The sequence below is a fragment of the Nuphar pumila genome, chromosome 2 (genome assembly GCF_984573655.1).
Source record: "Nuphar pumila chromosome 2, dmNupPumi1.hap1.1, whole genome shotgun sequence".
Classification (NCBI taxonomy): domain Eukaryota; kingdom Viridiplantae; phylum Streptophyta; class Magnoliopsida; order Nymphaeales; family Nymphaeaceae; genus Nuphar; species Nuphar pumila.
In genome coordinates, this window is record NC_143250.1 from 100,168,229 (window position 1) to 100,187,224 (window position 18,996).

Consider the following 18,996-nt stretch of genomic DNA (forward strand, 5'->3'; position numbering starts at 1 on the left):
TCATTAAAAAATAAAGAACGGACCAACGATACACTATATATATGGAATAGATACGTTTGTACGTTGCTCAGTAGTTTGTTTGAGGCTCTGCGCCTGCCTTGACAAACCCGAGCGTATCACTCCGGCCTCGCACATTGAGACTCTTCCTACCTTCCGGATTACACTTTGTTCACGGGTCCACCTCTTACTCCACCACCCTCGGACCTTGACTCTGGAATATCTTTTCACCAACAACTCCTACAAATAACGGTGCGCCATAAAGAGTCAATCCATCACCAAGCACGTAACATTCTACTGTAGCAGTGAAAAAAATGTTTCACTAGCACTTTTTTCCGCTGCAAGTGTGGGGACCACCATCAAAAGAAAATAGCAGACCTCAATTTGTTTTAACAGTACCTTTTCATACCTTACATGTCATGTGGGAAGCGCTACACATGCACAAACCTACCTACCTGTTTCTCAGACAGCTTCAGTTGTGACCTCTCCCTTTCCACATCCTCTTGTTGGGCTGGTGTTTCTTTCTTTCTTTTTATTTCTTTGTTGGGTGATTGAGAACATTAATCCAGTATGCACAGATTGAAACCCAGAGGAGTTTCTGAGAAAGCTGGTGAAGACATAGACTGGGAATTAAGGCCAGGAGGAATGCTTGTGCAGAAGAGGGATGATGGGGCGCTGCCTTTTGGGCCTCTGATCAGGATCAAGGTCTCTCATGGCTCTTACCAACATGAGATTAGCATATCCGCTCAGGCTAATTTTGGTATAAGAAACAACCCTTTTTTTTTTGGTGTCTGTAGATTGATTGATGAGCACAACTTGGTTGTTTGTATTTTTTGATTTGTGGGTAGTTTTCATTATCTCCATTTATATTTTCTCCTTTTTTCTTTCTGTCAAGTGTGTTGTTCAATTCCTATAGTGATAGATAGTCTTTTTCGTGTTTGTTGGGGTTTTCCTTCTGAACCAAGTGAGGGGAATTGTCTGTCTTTACTCTCTTTCTTTCTTTTTTATTTCTGGGGATGGATAGGTTGGTGAGTACGCTTTTCTTGTTTGCATATGAACTTATAACATGTTGGTATTTGTCATTTTCTCCACTTGAATTACATACTAAGGGAATTTGGAAACCATTGTTTTTTTCTTGTTTTTTATATCTGTTGATTGATGCGTATATCCTGATTAGATCCCTTTTTTTGTTTGATTGCAATTTGTGGGGTATTTTCGTTATTTTCTGTTTCCTTCTCGTTTTTAATCAAATGAAGGAGATTTGAAGAAGCTGGTTGCCCAGGAGACAGGATTAGAGCCTCAAGAACAGAGGCTCTTATTCAGAGGTAAAGAAAAAGATAACCATGAGTGCTTGCACATGGTTGGTGTTAAGGAGATGTCAAAGGTGATACTTTTGGAGGACCCTGCAAGCAAAGAGAGGAAATTGGAACAGATGAAGAAGGATCAAGGGATTTCCAAGGCCTGTGAAGCCGTTGGTCAAGTTAGAGCAGAAGTCGATAAGCTCTCGGAGAAGGTAGCAATTCTTTGTCACGATTCCTGAAAATTCCTCCATGTTTTAGAAAAGGGAGTTAATGTGTTTGGTTTTTTTGTTTGATATTGGTGCTTAGCAATGTTTTCTTATGGTTTGAGTTGTTATTCAAGGTGTCAGCCTTGGAAGGCGCTGTACGCAGTGGCAGGAAGGTGGCTGATAAGGAATTTGTTGTGTTGACGGAAATGTTCATGATGCGATTATTGAAGTTGGATAGTATTCAGGCTGAAGGAGAAGCCAAAGTGCATCGAAGAATAGAGGTAATCTCCTGAAAATTGCACCAACATTTATGGTCTCTTTGCTACTTGGTGCCAACAATACTTGAATGGTATTATAATTAATCTGAACTTCCTTTCTCTTAAGTCAGTCTGTGTTCTTTTCCTCATCATTATTAGCGGCATTTAATTTTTCTATGCCCGTTTATGTTGGTCATGGAAGGTCCAATTTGCTGGAATATGGTCTATAGCTTTTGAAAAGTTGCTGGAATGAGGCATGACTTCTGACATTTGCCAAGATCAGTTTTAGAAAGGATATCTTAACCCCATAACTTGGCATATGATGTTATATGGCTTAATGTGTGTTTATATGTCTTAAAAATTTTCGTCTTGCTAGTTATGCAATATCCGATTCTACATTTCCTTATCTATAAGAGATATTTTTTTAATGAAGATCATGGCAAGGTGAGAAAATTAACTTTGAGTAGGTCTTTTCTTGGAGAAGATTTCATGTCGTACATGACATTGCAAGCAACATAAGTTGATCCTTTCTGCATCTTAGTTTTCTTGCTTTCAGTTTCTTTTATCAGTTATAAGTTCATGAATATGTTACTAACAGCAGTTGATTACTACAACCCTTTTGTTTGGTCAAACATATATTTTAGCCCTTCTATGTCTTTGTTGCTGAATGTGCAAGTGTTTTTACCAGGAAGTTTCCTAGATAGTTCACTTTTCACGGACTTTTAAAGACAAGATTCCTTAGGCAACATGATGAAACTTGCATATTAATCTCTAGAATTATTCAAGACAGGCATCTTGGATGTCCTCTCCCATCATTATGAAAATATATTATGTCGGGACATATTGAAACATGGTGGAAAACCATTAAGAAGTTGATGATAAATAGCACAATATCATAACTTATGCCCACCATTTTCACTGCTTCCTGTATTTAACTTGCAATTCTAGTGTTCTAATTCTTGGTGTGTAGCTACAGTTAATTGAAATTAATTATAAGTTTTTATGACTGGTAAGTTGGTAGAGTTAGTAGATGTTATGTGTAGGAGAAAGATTGATATTTTATGTCTTCAAGAGACCAAATGGGTAGGTGAGAAAGCTAAAGTGATAGAACCTTGGGGATATAAGATTTGGTATACAGGAATAAATAGGAATAGGAATGGAGTAGGGATTGTTATGAGTCGTCAGTTTATAGATAATGTAGTTGAGGTCCGTAGGAAGGGTGATAGAATTTTACTTATTAAATTAGTATTAGGTACGGATATTATTAATATTATTAGTGTTTATGCACCTCAAGTAGGTTTAGATGATTCCATTAAGCATCAATTTTGGGAAGATTTAGATGGAGTAGTACAAGAGACATCTTATGGAGAAAAGCTTTTCATCGGCGGTGACCTTAATGGACATGTAGGCATTAGTAGGGATGGATTTGAGAATATCCATGGAGGCTATGGTATAGGAGAAAGAAATGAAAGTGGAGAAAGGATTTTAGATTTTTGTTTGTCCTATGATATGATCTTAGCAAACACTTGGTTTAGGAAGAGGGAGTCTCACCTAGTAACTTTTAAAAGTGGGGTTAATACGAGTCAGATAGATTTTTTCCTACTTAGAAAGAGAGATAGGGGTTGTTGCATCGATTGTAAGGTTATACCAGGAGAAAGTGTAGCTACACAACATAAAGTCTTAATTTTAGATCTTAGAATTAGACAATGCCGCAAAAGGGATAGACATAGGATAGATCCTAGAATTAAGTGGTGGGCACTGAAAGGAGCTAAACAAGGAATGTTTGTAGAGCAGGTAGTTAAGGAAGTTGATTGGTGTCTCGAGGAGGATTCAGAATCTATGTGGAATAAGATAGCGGGTGGTATGAGAAAAGTAGCTAAGGAGGTATTGGGTGAGTCTAAAGGCGGTGCACCACTAGGTAAGGATACATCATGGTGGAACGAGGATGTCAAATTAGCTATTAAGGTTAAAAGAGAGTGTTATAGAAATCTAAGTAAGAGTCGTGATAATGAGAATTTGGAGAAGTATATGATAGCAAAGAAGGAAGCTAAAAAAGTTGTTCGAAACGCGAGGGCTAAGGTATATAAGGAGGTTTATGACAAGTTGGATACCAAAGAAGGCGAGAAGGATATTTATAGGCTTGCAAAGATGAGAGATAGGAAATCGAAGGATTTGGGTATGGTTAGATGTATCAAAGATGAAACGCAAAGGGTTTTAGTCAAAGATGAGGAGATTAAGGAGAGATGGAAAGATTATTTTGATAAGCTATTTAATGATAGTCATGCTCAAGATCTTGGAGACTTCTCCATTCCTTTTCATGAGATAAATCGTGACTTCATGCGCAAGATTCAAAAGAAAGAAATTGCAGAGGCTTTGAAGAAAATGAAATCAAGAAGGGCAGTTGGCCCAGATGGTATACCTATCGAGGCTTGGAAATGCTTGGGAGAGAAAGGTTTAGAATGGTTGACAAATCTTTTTAACTTGATTTGGCGAACAAATAAGATGCCTAATGAGTGGAGGAAGAGTACTTTGGTGCCTTTATATAAGAATAAGGGTGATATACAAGATTGCACAAACTATCGTGGTATAAAACTCATGAGTCATACTATGAAACTTTGGGAGAGGGTGATTGAGTCTAGGTTGAGGAAGGTTGTCATGGTATCGGAGAATCAATTTGGTTTTATGCCTGGAAGATAAACTATGGAAGCTATACATCTTCTTAGACAACTTATTGAAAGATATAGAGAGAGGAACAAAGATTTGCATATGGTTTTTATTGATTTAGAGAAGGCATACGATAGAGTACCTAGGGACGTTCTCTGGTGGACAATGATGAAGAAAGGTGTTTCTCTCAAGTACATTAGTATAATTAAAGATATGTATGAAGGAGTAGTAACCAATGTCCGCACTTGTGGAGGGGTGACTACCAATTTTCCGATAACGGTTGGGTTACATCAAGGATCTGCTTTAAGCCCTTTCCTATTTGCGATAGTGATGGATGAGCTTACGAGATCAATTCAAGAAAATGTACCGTGGTGTATGTTGTTTGCTGATGATATTGTTTTGATTGATGAGTCTAGAGCTGGGGTTAATGCTAAGTTAGAATTATGGAGACAGACATTGGAAGCTAGAGGTTTTAAGTTGAGTAAGAGTAAGACTGAATATATGGAATGTCGGTTTAGTAAGCAACGAAGTAGTGATGGGAGTGTAGTGAAGCTTGGTGAGCAAGATATACCGGTGAATGATTATTTCAAATATTTGGGATCCATCATTCAAAAGTATGGAGAAATTGATGGAGATGTAAATCATAGGATAAAGGTTGGGTGGATGAAATGGAAAAGTGCTACTGGAGTGCTGTGCGATCGTAGAATGCCATTGCGGTTGAAGGGAAAGTTTTATAGGACGACTATTAGACCCGCTTTACTATATGGTACGGAATGTTGGGCTGCCAAGAGACATCATATTCAAAAAATGAGTGTAGCTGAGATGCGGATGCTTAGATGGATGTGTGGAAATACAATAAAAGATAAGATTCGGAACGAAGAGATACGTAAGAAGGTAGGTGTTGCACCCATTGAAAATAAGATGCGAGAGAATCGTTTACGGTGGTTTGGACATATTCGGCGAAGGCCTAATGATGCTCCAGTTAGAAGGTTGGAGAAATGGGAAAATATATTAGTTAAAAGAGGTCGGGGTAGGCCTAGGAAGACTTGGATGGAGATGATAGGAAAGGATATGAATGCTTTGAACCTCACCGAGGACATGGCGTTGGATAGAAATGATTGGAGGAAAAGGATTCATGTGGAAGACCCAAAATGAATTTCTTTTTTGGTTCATATCGCTGACCCCAATTGTTTTGGGATGAAGGCGTAGTTGTTGTTGTTGTTGTTGTATGACTTTGTTGCTGAAACGAATGGGTTGTGGAATGAAGATGCTATGTCTTGCATTTCTAACTCTTGGCTGATTTTGATATAGTTTGCATCTTTAGTGAAAACATTTACTTTATCTGTTATAATCCATAGAACTACATTATTTCTAGTTGTGTCATATTAGAGTATTTGATGAGACGGTTGATGTGCTCTATGGATACCCCTAGAATAACTTGCATATGCAGGCACTATAATAACTAAACATAATACCAAGTTTGTAAAAAGCTTCAAAACCCACTGATGGCAGGACGCTAGAAAGATATAGAAGTGTTTTGTGTTGTGGAATTGCTTTGGATGAACTTTCTTTATGTTAAACATTTCCATTCTATCTTGCTGTGATAACATAATAATTAGAGTTAACAGGCTTGATGGATTTTATCTTTTTCATATAGCTAAAGTTGGTGATGAGAGGAATTATTTCTTGAAATCCAATTGCAATTTATGCACATGATCTTCAGTCATGAAAACTTGATTACTTCTGAACTTTGTGGATCATATATGAAAGTAGGTTGCTTGTAAACAAATGCTGATTGCACAAGTAGGCTTATGAAGTTCAACCATGGTCAAGTGCTTTATGGATTATCCCATGCCTAGTTTACTATCTGTGTACACCCTAGTTTACCATCTGTATTCTATTCGTTCATGGCATGGAAAAAACTGTTCAGTAACAGTTTCAAACAGGTTTTATAACCTGCTTCCTTCCATTAGTCTCTAAGTGTTAAGAATGATCAGCTAAGTCACATAAGTGTGGGTGCAAGTGCAAGTGTGAAGGGTGAGAAACATCTGTTTCATATATATATGTGTGTGTGTGTGTGTGTGTGTGTGTCTGTTTACATATTTATGTATATAATAAAGATAAAACTGGAGTTGGTTAGGGTTAACTGAGTCCAGTTTAGGGCAGAAATGGAGGGTTTGCAGCAATTTGTTCCTGTCTATTCTATACCTTAGGGCCATTCTAGCTTGGATGTCCGATTGTTTGAAATTTGAAAGTATTATCTATCTCTTTTTCCTTTATAATAATAATAATAACAATTATTATTACTACTACTACTATTATTGTTATTATTATTATTATTGTGTGTGTGTGTGAAACAGTGTCTACAAAATGGAAGCAATGGCCTTGAAGCCATGATACTTGTACGGGGATAGAGAGGGAAAGAGACATGGTTCTCTATTTTCATTGAACCAGTTCTCTAGCACGAAAACTTATAAACTATACAAGATTGCAATTTTTATTTTTAAATCATTTCTTGTAATTCTTATACCACCAGCAACAAATTTGAATAATCAATAATGGATTCTCTTTCTGGATAAATTTCAAACTGATCAACATCTGAGTATTTCTAAGTTCATACATGTACATTCCTAGCAAAATTGACTATGCCTAGATCCCTTTAAGCATAAAAAAGAAGAAAAAGAAAAGCTTGTGAACAATCTTCCATGAGTGCTTGCTTAGGAGACTGCATGAATTGGCTAAACATACAAAATTAAGAAGTCTTGTTTTGTTTCTATCCTGCAGCTTGGCTAATCAAAGAAAAAATTTCCTATAAACCTTAACTAGGCACCATACATAATTTGCGATATTCCACCTTTATATTGGTGTATCATGTCTCGCATCAAGGCTCAACTAATTAAGTAGGTCTAAGGATTTTTTTTTTGAACTCGAGCAGCCAACCAGGCCTAAAGAAATATCTGAAAATCCTAGACTATTTATACCAAATATTGCATCTGGCAGGCTTTCCAATTGTCCATGAATTTTGAACAGTCTCTCCAAATATTATATAATCCAAATAGGTGGAAAACTAAGGCAGCTATTTTGCCTTCATCTTGCTTTATAAATGTTTTATAGTTTTCCTTTCTGATGCTAATTTTAATTGTTGTGCACTCCTGAATTTGTGCTTTTGAAGGTTGTTTAAGGCCATATTTTTTATTCTAAGATTATATTTGTTTCTCCTCCAAGTCTACTTTTTGGGGCTATCTGAAGAATACTTCTCTACTCATTTGACCATTCAAAAAGGCATTCTTTGCATCTTATGTAGTACTGTAGTAACTGGATTAGTTTTGTAGCAGCTGAGAAAACAACAAGAATTGGGTAATACCTAGACATGGAAACAAAGGATTTAGTGTAATCAATTCCTTTTATATGACATTTGACAACTAGAAGAGCCTACTATGTTACTTGGATGCTGACACAGGAAGAAGTGTCGGGCATGATGGGTCTTAAAAAACTAGACACTTGGACATGGCTATATATATATATATATATATGAGAGAGAGAGAGATTTAAATAATTATGCAAAGTTGCAAACAAAACCATAAAATATAAAATGCATATTCCTTTCTCATTTGCATTCTAATCCTTGATGATTTACACAAATGTCAATGATGTAATATGAACATGTAAGATTTTGAGTACAAAATGTCAAAACAAATGCTTGATGCCTCATTTAAGATGATGGTACCAGATCCGGACCAGAGTCTAATAGGACCCACCATAAGAGAAACCATACCCGGATCCTATAAGGATTACATGAACCAGACCCAGACAATACCTGATAAAATAATGTTTTTATCACTTTTACATTAAAAAATTGCTGATCTTAATCAGAACTCGGGTCAGGCTTGGGTCAGTTGTGAAATTTCACAAACCATACCCAGATCCATATAGTAATCAGACCTTTCGGGTCCGACACAGATTCTAATCGGGCCTTCTTATTTATCACCAAACCCTGAGCCTATAGGGTTTGGTACTGGTCGGGTCTGGGTCAAACCCGACCCATTGTCATTATTTGATCTGAATGCCAGCTCTTTATAAAAGGGATATTATTTCTTTGGATCATATGTGCTCCAAACAGCTTTTGTCGGATTAGAGTGTTGATGTGAAATAGATAAAATGAGTCTGAATATTGTAATTTTTTTGGATCGTATCTACTCCAAATAGCTTCCATCAGATGGGATGGGATAAAAATCCGACCCACTTTCATCCCTCTGTTCAATCGCTGAGGGGATGGTTGCAACCCTGAGAAAGTAGAATGTGCTTGAAATACCTTTAGTCGGATTGGATGGGATAAAGATCCGTGCCACTTTGCATCTCTTTGTTCAACTGGTCAGGGCATAGCTGCAACCCTTAGAAAGTAGTTAAAAAGTGTTTGGTTAGGATGGGGGGTGGTGAAAATTGACAAGGAAATTTTTTCACCTATGAAAAGTTTTCCGTTGCAGTTGGCAGCTTGTTGTGTGTGTGTTGTGTGTGTGTTGTGTGTGTGTGTGTGTGTGTGTGTGTGTGAGAGAGAGAGAGAGAGAGAGAGAGAGAGAGAGAGAGAGAGAGAGAGAGAGAGAGAGAGAGAGCGCATAGCTCTGTTACTTGGCATTTAGAAGAAAAAATATTAGAGTGTGTCAGCTATAGGAATACAAAGGCATCAAGGATGTGGATGGGTTACATACGGTGAGTAAAAAGAGCAAGGAACATGTAAATATAGCATTTTTTTTATGATAGTGTTCAGAAGATCAAAGCACAACATATAACGAGTGCACTTTCAGTGAAGTTTTCACTGCTCTCGAAGTGTCAGATGCTTGATGCATGATGGATTCTTCCTAGGTAAGTATCTTCCAACTTTAACATGGAAGTGTCTACAAAGCTGGACACACGTGTCTATAATACCCAACACTGAATACGGGTAGGATACTTGTTGGACATGACACTCGAGACACCTTTTAAGGTGTCAGACACTCGACACGCATGTTCAAATTTTTGTACACTCCTAATTTTAAAAACGGTGTGTCGGTTCCGTGTCCAGGAGTGTTGGTGTCGGGAAGTGTCCGACACAGACACTTCACCCTAGGTGAAGTGTCCATGTAACATGGAGAGCCTACAACTTATTTTTCCTTCCCATGTGGCATGACTGTTTCCATGTAGACCACTTAAGACTGCTTTACAAAGACTATATTTTGCTAGGGGTTTCATGCTAGTAGTCTTCTGTGCCTTCAAATTGTTTCATGTTTATGGAATAATTATATGATATCACTTTGTTCTTCAAAAAAGAATGGATTTCTGTGATAGCTTGAATTAGATTTTGGAATTAATTTATCAACCATCTTGCTAGTTAAAAGTGAACTTGGTCCGTAGAGTTGCACATTCCTGCACTCAGCTATGAGAAAGAAATGCACTTCAGGCAAGTACATGGTAAAACATTTGCCTATAATTCATTAGCTTTGTTGATGATGTGTGGGCGTATTAGTTATTTTAACATGATAACTAAGCATAATTTTGGGAATTTGGATCGGGCAAATACCAGCTTGTTAGCTAGTCAAGCCGAAGTTTGGTACTCTTTCACTTGCATGATACCCACTATAGGGAAAAACTTTGAAATCTAGGTCATGTCCATGGTAAGTTGGTAACACACATGATCTAGTAGACTAACTATTGAACGAGTTGCTCAGGATTTTCAAAATAAATAAGATGAAGGGCTAACCTCACTAGGTAATAGAAGACCCCAGGTGAACTGATGTCAAAACAGTGTGATATTAAAGGGGTACATGTACCTATTTAAGGCGTCAAGGGTAATTTACCAACATAAAAATCATCATATTTTCGTCAATTTTCAAAATAAAATCATACCTTAGAGAATGAACTTGTTCGGAGGCAATATTTCAAGTTTTCAAATTAGTAAAGCAGTTAAAACCATAAACTTAAAACCCTCTAGTAGGAGCCACCACGAATCCGTATTACCATTCCCAAAATTTTCTCCCTTTCGTGCTTTCAAATTTACTTTTTGAAGTTAAACATCAGATCATGCCCTAAGACATTCTATTGAACTTTTTTCACAAAATAAGTTCGGTTTAATATTTTTGAGCCATCTGGACTTAGAACAACGAAATTTTCAACTTAAGCGAATCAATGTCATCTCATGTAGCACCCAAGCTACACAAAAACATAAAGTGAGCTAAGATCAGCTTAAAATAGATGAAGTGTTGGAAGGGAATCAATTAAAACAAAGGAAAAATAAATAGATCAATGTCACTTTTACATGCAAATGAGATAGCACTAATAAGTAGGTCTGCAAACCAAATTGGGATGGTCCAAGCTTGCGTTCAACACCAAAGGGCTTACTAGGAAATTGAAATAGCTGGACCATGCCTGCATCTTATTGAGGATTGGGGACTAGGCAACAAAATCAGCTAAGTTTTTCTTTTAGAGAATTAAAAAAACAGGTGGTTTTCTCATAAAGAACTATCAGATTCTCTTAACGATAAGAAATTTAAAAAAAAAATTGAAGAAAATAACATGATAATATTCTGATATTATTGGCTTTATCATGATATTTGGAGTTTTTTCCTATTCTGAAAAGATTTGAGCACACAAGAATTCAAAAGAAATGTCCGTACCTGTGTGCCTATGTGTGTGTCTATGCAGAGATAATGTGTCTGCATTAGATGGTTGCACATGCACGCCTGCTTGTATGTTTATAGAGGTCATGTGTCTGCATCCATGTGTGTGACTTTTAGCATACCTCACAATGAATACTTAATGCTGTGGCTTCACACTGACCCTAATGAGTTTGTTTACTCCTCTCTATGTGAGAGTGACCATTACATGGCTGCTCCTGCTGCTGGACTGTACCATTCCTATTGCCTGTATTTTATTTATCATATTAATATATATGCTCATATTTGATATTTTTTACTTCCATATCCAGAATTTCTAAAGGGAATGCTTGAATTTTAAATAAAAATAAGAATTTATGTTTTGAAGAAGCATTTGTAAAAGTAATTTTTACTCGTATCACTTTATTAGTCTAATTTATCAATTTTGTGTCGTCTTATATGTTTTTTCAAGAACAAATTATTCTGAATTGTATTGCAGATTTTGGTTGGGATTGCATAAATTGGTTTGATAATTTTCTAGAATAATTGTAGTCCATCAGAAGGGGTAAGGATAATTGATGTGCATGTGCAGGCCCATGTATGTGTGTCTCCGTGTTAGAGAGAGAGACTCGTGACCTGTGTGTGTGTGTGTGTGTGTGTGTGCGAGAGAGAGAGAGAGAGAGAGAGAGAGAGAGATCCTCGTCACCCGTGTGTGATGCACGCATGTGGAGAGTTCTTTCATATCACCATATCACATGCAGAAACATGTAGCTTAATTTTATTGTATTGGATAATGGCACTTAAGTACCTTAAATGCAATTTACTCATCTTTACTGCAGTAGAAACCATGAATGGAAGTTGGTGAGGGTTGTTCCTTGTGTCATGGGCTATTCATGAGTCGACGAATCGTTATTTACTGAGAGAAGTTTAATCTGCATGGTCTCTACATGAGAGTTATGACTTGTGATGACTGATGAGATGGCCTTTCTCAACTCATCTCCTTTCTTTTTACTTGTAACTTTCCCTCAGGTGCGCAGAGTGCAGAACTTTGTGGAGACACTTGATATGCTGAAGGCAAGGAATGCAAATCCATTCAGCAGCAGTAGCAAAACTGTCTCGGTGACGACTAAGTGGGAGACATTTGGCTCTGGTGTAGGAAGCCTGAGTGCCCCCCGTCCAATGGCATCATTAACAAAGATAACCCAGGAGTGGGAGCAGTTTGATTAACGCTATCTACTGACTTCTAAATCCAGTTTATTCAATGGTGTATGATTTTAATGAAATACTCAATGTAGTCAATGTTACTAATCTCATGCAATCGCTTTATGTTTTATGGTCATAGCCTACATTAAACAAACATGATGTTATTATTGTTCATATATGAATTCCTATAATTTGAAGCCATGCAGGTTATTTCCAGTTTAGAGCAGTTAAGATTCTGAAATGAGACATATTTGACGCCTTTGGAATTTGTCATGAATTAAATTTCTGACCATCACCTCTGCCCTTCATCTTGTGATGAATCATTTTGTGATACTCTGTACCTGTCTTCATCACCCCAAAGTGCATATGCCTCTTCACCATGGGATACATTTCATGAGCTCTTCCTCTTTCATCATTAACAGGTATTAAACACACTGATCACCAGTGAGACAAGGGATGTATGTGACAAGTACTAGGCTACTAGCCAACTGCTTGAGAAATCAGACACCAGCCGTACTTCTATAGAAATCCCACTGCAGTTGGTTACAGGAACATACTGTAGAACGTTGGATGAGCAAATAGGCCTGTGAATGCCCTAGCCTTGGCTCCCTGCAATAAGCATGCGTGCAGTGCTCCAAGAGCCGCATCAACCTGCTGCAGAAACGACAGCTTATGAAGATGCATCACGGTGTACCAGGGTATGCTTGCTGAAAGAAGGCCCACTGTGTCGAGCGCAGCCCATCCCTCTGCAAGTCCTGCATGAACAGAAGCAGCTCAGTGGTCGCCGATAAGAATGTCTACATCTTGCTCAGGCCAACTGCATTGTAATCGCAGGCCAATTCAGTGATCATTTGCCATCACTGAAAGCTTTCCATCATAGATCATGTCCATAAAGGTCCAGAAAACAACACTGGTAGCTGCACAGGTGTGTAATACTTCTAGTGAAGAATCTACATTTGCAGCAAAAGGATCGCCTCTGTTGAAGTCAGATCAACCCAACCGTAAGATTCCAGCTCCAGTCAGCATAAACAGAAGGTTGTTTCTCTATCTAGGGCCAACCTGAGATGAAGCAAGAAGTGAATTCTATTAGTTATCAGTAAGACTCATGAAAAAAAGCAAACCAGTCAATGACTTAATGCTGTATGTAAATCTAATGGATGCCCGAGGCAAGGTGGATAGTCCATGATCCCCATGTGGAAAGGGAAGCCCCCACCCCAGATGCTGAAAATTCCTACAGTCTAAGAAAAAGTGATCCACAATGGTGCAACATCGTCTGCGCCCTGAGATTCATCTGCCCGATCAGAGCTCCATCATGAAGCATCATAGTGACAGCAACGAACACCTAATGTTAGATACCTAACCAATACACCAAAAAGCCATAGGGTGACTGTAAAGTTAAGTCCTTAAACTACCATGATCCTAATAACCCACCACGCTCTGCAGTTTACTCTTGCCTCAACTCCAGGTATAGCCCTCTCCATCTTTTGGTGGCTCTCACTCTTGTCCAGGCCCTTTTCCTTGGTCACACTTTGCAAGATTCAAACTCAGAGACATGGTGGTTGCTCTGATACCAAATGTTAGGTACCTAACCAATACACCAAAAAACCCTACCATGATTAAGGTGCGTAAAGTTAAGTCCTTAAACCACCAGAATCCCAAGGCGTAGTGGACAAAGATCATAGTGGCCATATGCAGTTTCAAGAGTGTGTCTGCAATTAAGGAATGGTGCAGAAAGGACTGTGGGATCAAGTAGTCCTGCGTAAGTGTAAAGATGACCTTGCTCCAAAAGGGGAGCAGACAATGGAGCGCCATCTCAAAAGCCCAGAGAATCCCACACGGCACGAAAAAGGTGAAGGCACAAAGAGGCATGAAGCTAACAACCTGTTCCTTCACAATGTTGCCATTAGAAGACCAAGCTGAGTATGTCTTGCCTGCCATCTGGAGCAGAAGAGACCACCTCCCATGCATTGTTTCCTTCGTTGAGCCAGTCGGGATCAGCAAGGTAGTTGCTGGATTGATAAGCAACCGACACTACATAGTCATATATGGTGTGCCATAACTGTGTTGGTACACAATACATTATTAGACATACCAAAACCAGGTACTGGTATGAAACTCATTTCAGAAACCATAAATTGAAAGTATTTGACAATTAACAAACTCATTTTAAGCTGAAATTTTCTTCTATTGTTGGATTAAAAATCCACCGAAAATTGAAAGAGAGGGATCAAATACATGTTCTCGTTAAACCATTAAAATCAAAACTGAAATAAAACTTAATGTGAAAGCATACCTGAATCCATAAGCGCTTTGGTTGATCGTTGATAGGTATGATCTTCTAGAACATGTATATTCGGTCATTTTTCTTTCTCTAAAACCTAATGAGAGAGGGATTGAATTCTCTTTCCGATAATGGAGAGCCTGAAGAGGAAGGGTCATTATATTAAGGTTTGAAGACCATAACCTAATATGTATCCAATTAGGAGTTTGTCTCCAATTCAGTCCATTATAGAATTATAGACAGAGTAGGTTTTTTCAGATAGTATTTCATAGCATATGAGATACCATAAGGCTCATTCAGATTAAATCATATAAACTGGGCTTGAATCTATGACAATCTTACAATGTTTGGTTCAACGTATGTAGGCTCACAGGATTTTTTCAACAATCTCTCACTTGGGTCACATATGTAATCGTATAATCACACATTATAACTTTATGAGCTTAAAAATGCTTTCTTATCGATTGATATCTCTACCAATCCGCTCCACTGATTATGTCAATATAGAACCAAAGTGATCTTTATTACAAATAACGTAATTGGACCCATCAATGATCACGTATATTGACATAACCAAATGACATGGATCAAGTATGGATATAAAACAACAAAATTATATGCAATGTAATCAAACATGCTTATTTCCAATTGGTTCTTCCTGAAAACTTTTAATAAGATCACAACATAATGAGTACAAAATAGAACTGAAACTTTAACTTTATACCAAAGTGGTAAAAGAAACTTTATTATATCATAGAACGTCAAAATACAAACTCTCACTAAACCAACATATCATAAAATGATAAAACACCCATGCAATCAGTATGCTTGTGAAAGACTTTGGGCGACAAACCTTTAGTAAGCGGATCCACAATCATAGAGTTTTTTTCAATATATTTTATCGATATCTAATCATTATGCACTCTTTCTTTAACAACCAGAAACTTAATGTCGATATGCTTTGACTTCGATGAGCTTTTGTTGTTGTTGGAATATAGCACTGCTAAATTATTGTCACAAAATAACTTCAGCAGTCTTTCAATATTTCTCAAAATTTGTACCCTATGACAAAATTACGTAGCCATATCCCATGGTTGGATACTTTATAACAAGCTACGAATTCTACTGTCATGATAGAAGAAGCAATGAGTGTTTTCTTGACACTCCTCTAGAAAATAGCTCTCCCGACCAACAGAAAAATATAACCTGACGTGAATCTTCAACTATCTTGGCATCCCACAAAGTCAGAATTAAAGTACCCAATGATCTCCAATTGATCTGACTTCCTATATGTGAGCATGTAATCTTTTGTTCTCTGTAAATACTGTATAACCTGTTTGGCTGCTTTCCAATGATTCATACCTGGGTTACTAAGATATCTGCCTAACATCTCAACAATGTATGCTAAGTCGGGACACGTACATACCTAAGCATACATAAGACTCCCCATAGTAGATGTATAAGAAATTTGTTCAATAACCTTAATTTTAGATTGGTATTTGGGGCACTAAACAAGACTAAATTTGTCTCCTTTAATAATAGGAGTATCTTCTGGTTTGCAATCCTTCATATCATACCTTTCTAGAATCCCTTCGATATAGCTTTTTCGTGATAATCCAAGAATACCCCAAGAATGTTCTCAATATATTTAAATCCCTAATGCAAAAAAGACATCCCCAAGATCTTTCATTTCAAATTTTTTTGTCAGAAATCTCTTGGTTTCGTGCAGTATGCCTATATCATTACTGGCAAGTAATATGTCATCCACATACAAAACCAGAAAAAAAAATTATTTATATTGAACTTATGGTATATACATTCATCAAGCACATTTATCTCAAAACCAAATAAGAGGACAACTTGATGAAATTTATAATACCACTGATGGGAAGCTTGCTTAAGTCTATAGATGGATTTCTTTAATCTACAGACCACTTTCTTGACATTTCCTGAGATAAAATATTCTGGTTGGACCATGTATTTTGTCCCATCGATATCCCCATTAAGGAATGCAATCTTAACATCCATCTGATGCAACTCTAAATCATAATGAGCCACAAGTGCTATCATAATTCTAAATGAGTCTTTCGAAAAAACCAGAGAGAAAGTCTTTGTATAGTCAATTCCTTCCCTTTAAGTAAATACTTTTGTAATAAGATGGGCTTTATATTTTTTCACATTACCCTTTGAATCTCTTTTGGTTTTAAATATCTATTTGCAACCAATGAGTTTCATACATTTGGGCAATGAGATAAGATCTCACACATTATTGTCTCTCATGAATTTAATCTCTTCATGCATTGCTTCAATCCACTTTTAAGAGTTAGAACTTTGTGTGGCTTGATAAAAGTTGATAGAATCATCTTCCCTTAAGCCAGTATCGCCCTTATGTTCTTATAAAAAGATAATATAATCATCTGAAATTACCCTTTTTCTTTCTCTAGTAGATTTTCTTAATGGCACTAGTTCTGAAGGTGTTTCTTGAGGTTATTGAGTTTGAACTTTAGGAGTAAAAACTTGATTTTAGACAAAGAGATCTAAAGCATTGTTTTGATCTGAATTTATAGGGACCATATTAGGAATAGAAATCTGATCATTGTCAACCACAACTATAGGAGGAGAAAGAGACTCTTCTTCAAAAGTAATGTCTTTTACTTTATCACTCCCTCCAAACTCAATACCCTCAAAGAAACAAACATTTTTCATTTCAAAAAAGGACTTATTCATATGGTCATAAAAGTTATAGCTCCTAGATCTTTCAGAATACCCAACAAAATAGCAACTGACCGTTATGGACTCTAGTTTCTTTTCATATGGCATGTGTGGCCTAGCCTCTGCTGGACATCCCTAAATATGAAAGTGTTTCATACTAGGCCTTTTGCCTATCCACAATTCAAATGGAATCTTGGTTACTGCTTTAAAAGGTATCATGTTCAAAACATAGGCTGGAATATTTAATGTTTCTCCCTAGAGGGACTCTGGCAAAGTAGAATGAGAAATCATACTCTTTACCATATCCTTAAGAGTCTTGTTTCGTCTCTCAGCTACACTATTTATACTAGAAGTACCTGACATGGTATACTGAAAGACAATCTCAAATTCCTCTAGGAATTTAGCAAAGGGTCTTAAACGTTGTTCACTTGATCCATCATATCTACCATAGTAGTCACCATCACGGTCAGATCTGATGGCCTTAATTTTTTTATCAAGTTGGTTTTCAACTTCGGCCTTAAACAATTTGAACACATTCAGGGACTAAGATTTTTCATGAATTAGATAGAGGTACCCATAACGAGAATAGTTGTCTATAAATGTAATAAAATATTATTGACCATTCCAAGAAGCCGTAGGGAAGGGTCAACAAATATCTTTATAGATTAATTCTAAGACGTTCGTTCTCCTTTCGACACCCAGTTTTCTTATTTTTATTCATTTTCCTTTTATACACTCAATACAAACGTGAAGGTCAGTGAAATCAAAGGAATCAAGAATCTCACTCGACACAAGCCTTTCAATTCTTTGTTTAAAAATATGACCTAAGTGCTTATGCCATAATAAAACAAAATTCTCATTTGTTAATTTTCGTTTTGTACCACAAAAACTTAATTTCAAGATTTTATTAAATGAGGTAACAATATTAAGCAAATAAAGGTTATCAACCATAGATAAAGAACCAGTCCCAAAAAGATTTGAAACAAGAAACAATTTAAATTTATTATTTTTAAATAAACAAGAATAACTGTATTTGTCTAAAATGGAAATAGAAATCAAATTATGCCTAGAAGATGGCACAATAAACGTTTTTTTCAAATCCAAATAATTTTTAGTCTTTAATTGCAACCTAAATGTCCCTATTGCCTCAATTTAAACTATTTTGTCATCACCTACATAGATGAATCTTTCAGCATCAATTGACGGTCGGTAACTTAGGCAACCCTGTATAAACATATTTATGTGAGTGGTAGCACCAAAATTCATCCACCAAGTGTGTTCGGGCACAAAAGTCAAATTAACTTCAAAATAAATCAAACTAAGGAGCATACCTTTCTTCTTACGTCAGGCATGATACTTGGTACAATCCTTTTTCATGTGATCCTTCCCTTTCCAAAAGAAACAACTAGACTTTGGGTCCTTATGTCTTTTCTGTTTCTTTTATGATTGGGGGGTAACTGCAATCTCTTTAGCCCTTTTTTTTTCTTAAACCTGTCTTTAGAGGTTACTGTCAAATGAGCACTCTCAGACTTCTCTCGCTTAATCACGTCCTCTTCTTGCACACAGTGTGAAATAAGCTCATTAAGAGTTTGTTTTTTCTTCTGGCAGTTGTAACTGACCTTAAACTGGTTGTACTGTGCAGGAAGGGATATCAAAACCAAGTGCATGAGTAAATCCTCAAACAACTCTAACTTTAGTGCTTTGAGTTTTGAAGAAAGATGGGACATCTCTATAATGTACTTCATAATA

General features: G+C 36.9%; 1 protein-coding gene across 1 annotated transcript; it reads left to right on the forward strand.

Annotated features, from left to right (window-relative positions):
- Positions 1 to 417: 417 nt before the first annotated feature.
- LOC149846380 (BAG family molecular chaperone regulator 4-like) lies at positions 418 to 12,470 on the forward strand. The gene is made up of 4 exons (XM_089997965.1): positions 418 to 757; positions 1,254 to 1,510; positions 1,639 to 1,785; positions 12,081 to 12,470. The coding sequence occupies exons 1-4, from the start codon at positions 568 to 570 to the stop codon at positions 12,276 to 12,278; spliced, it is 792 nt and encodes a 263-aa protein (XP_089854091.1). The 5' UTR covers positions 418 to 567; the 3' UTR covers positions 12,279 to 12,470.
- The last annotated feature ends 6,526 nt before the right edge of the window (positions 12,471 to 18,996 follow it).

What these genes read in the sequence shown, in the direction of transcription:
- LOC149846380 (XM_089997965.1), top strand. Translation starts at nt 568, where the DNA reads ATGCACAGATTGAAACCCAGAGGAGTTTCTGAGAAAGCTGGTGAAGAC. An exon ending in ATCCGCTCAGGCTAATTTTG is followed by an intron (nt 758 to 1,253) that starts GTATAAGAAACA and finishes AATCAAATGAAG; the next exon opens with GAGATTTGAAGAAGCTGGTT. An exon ending in TCGATAAGCTCTCGGAGAAG is followed by an intron (nt 1,511 to 1,638) that starts GTAGCAATTCTT and finishes TTGTTATTCAAG; the next exon opens with GTGTCAGCCTTGGAAGGCGC.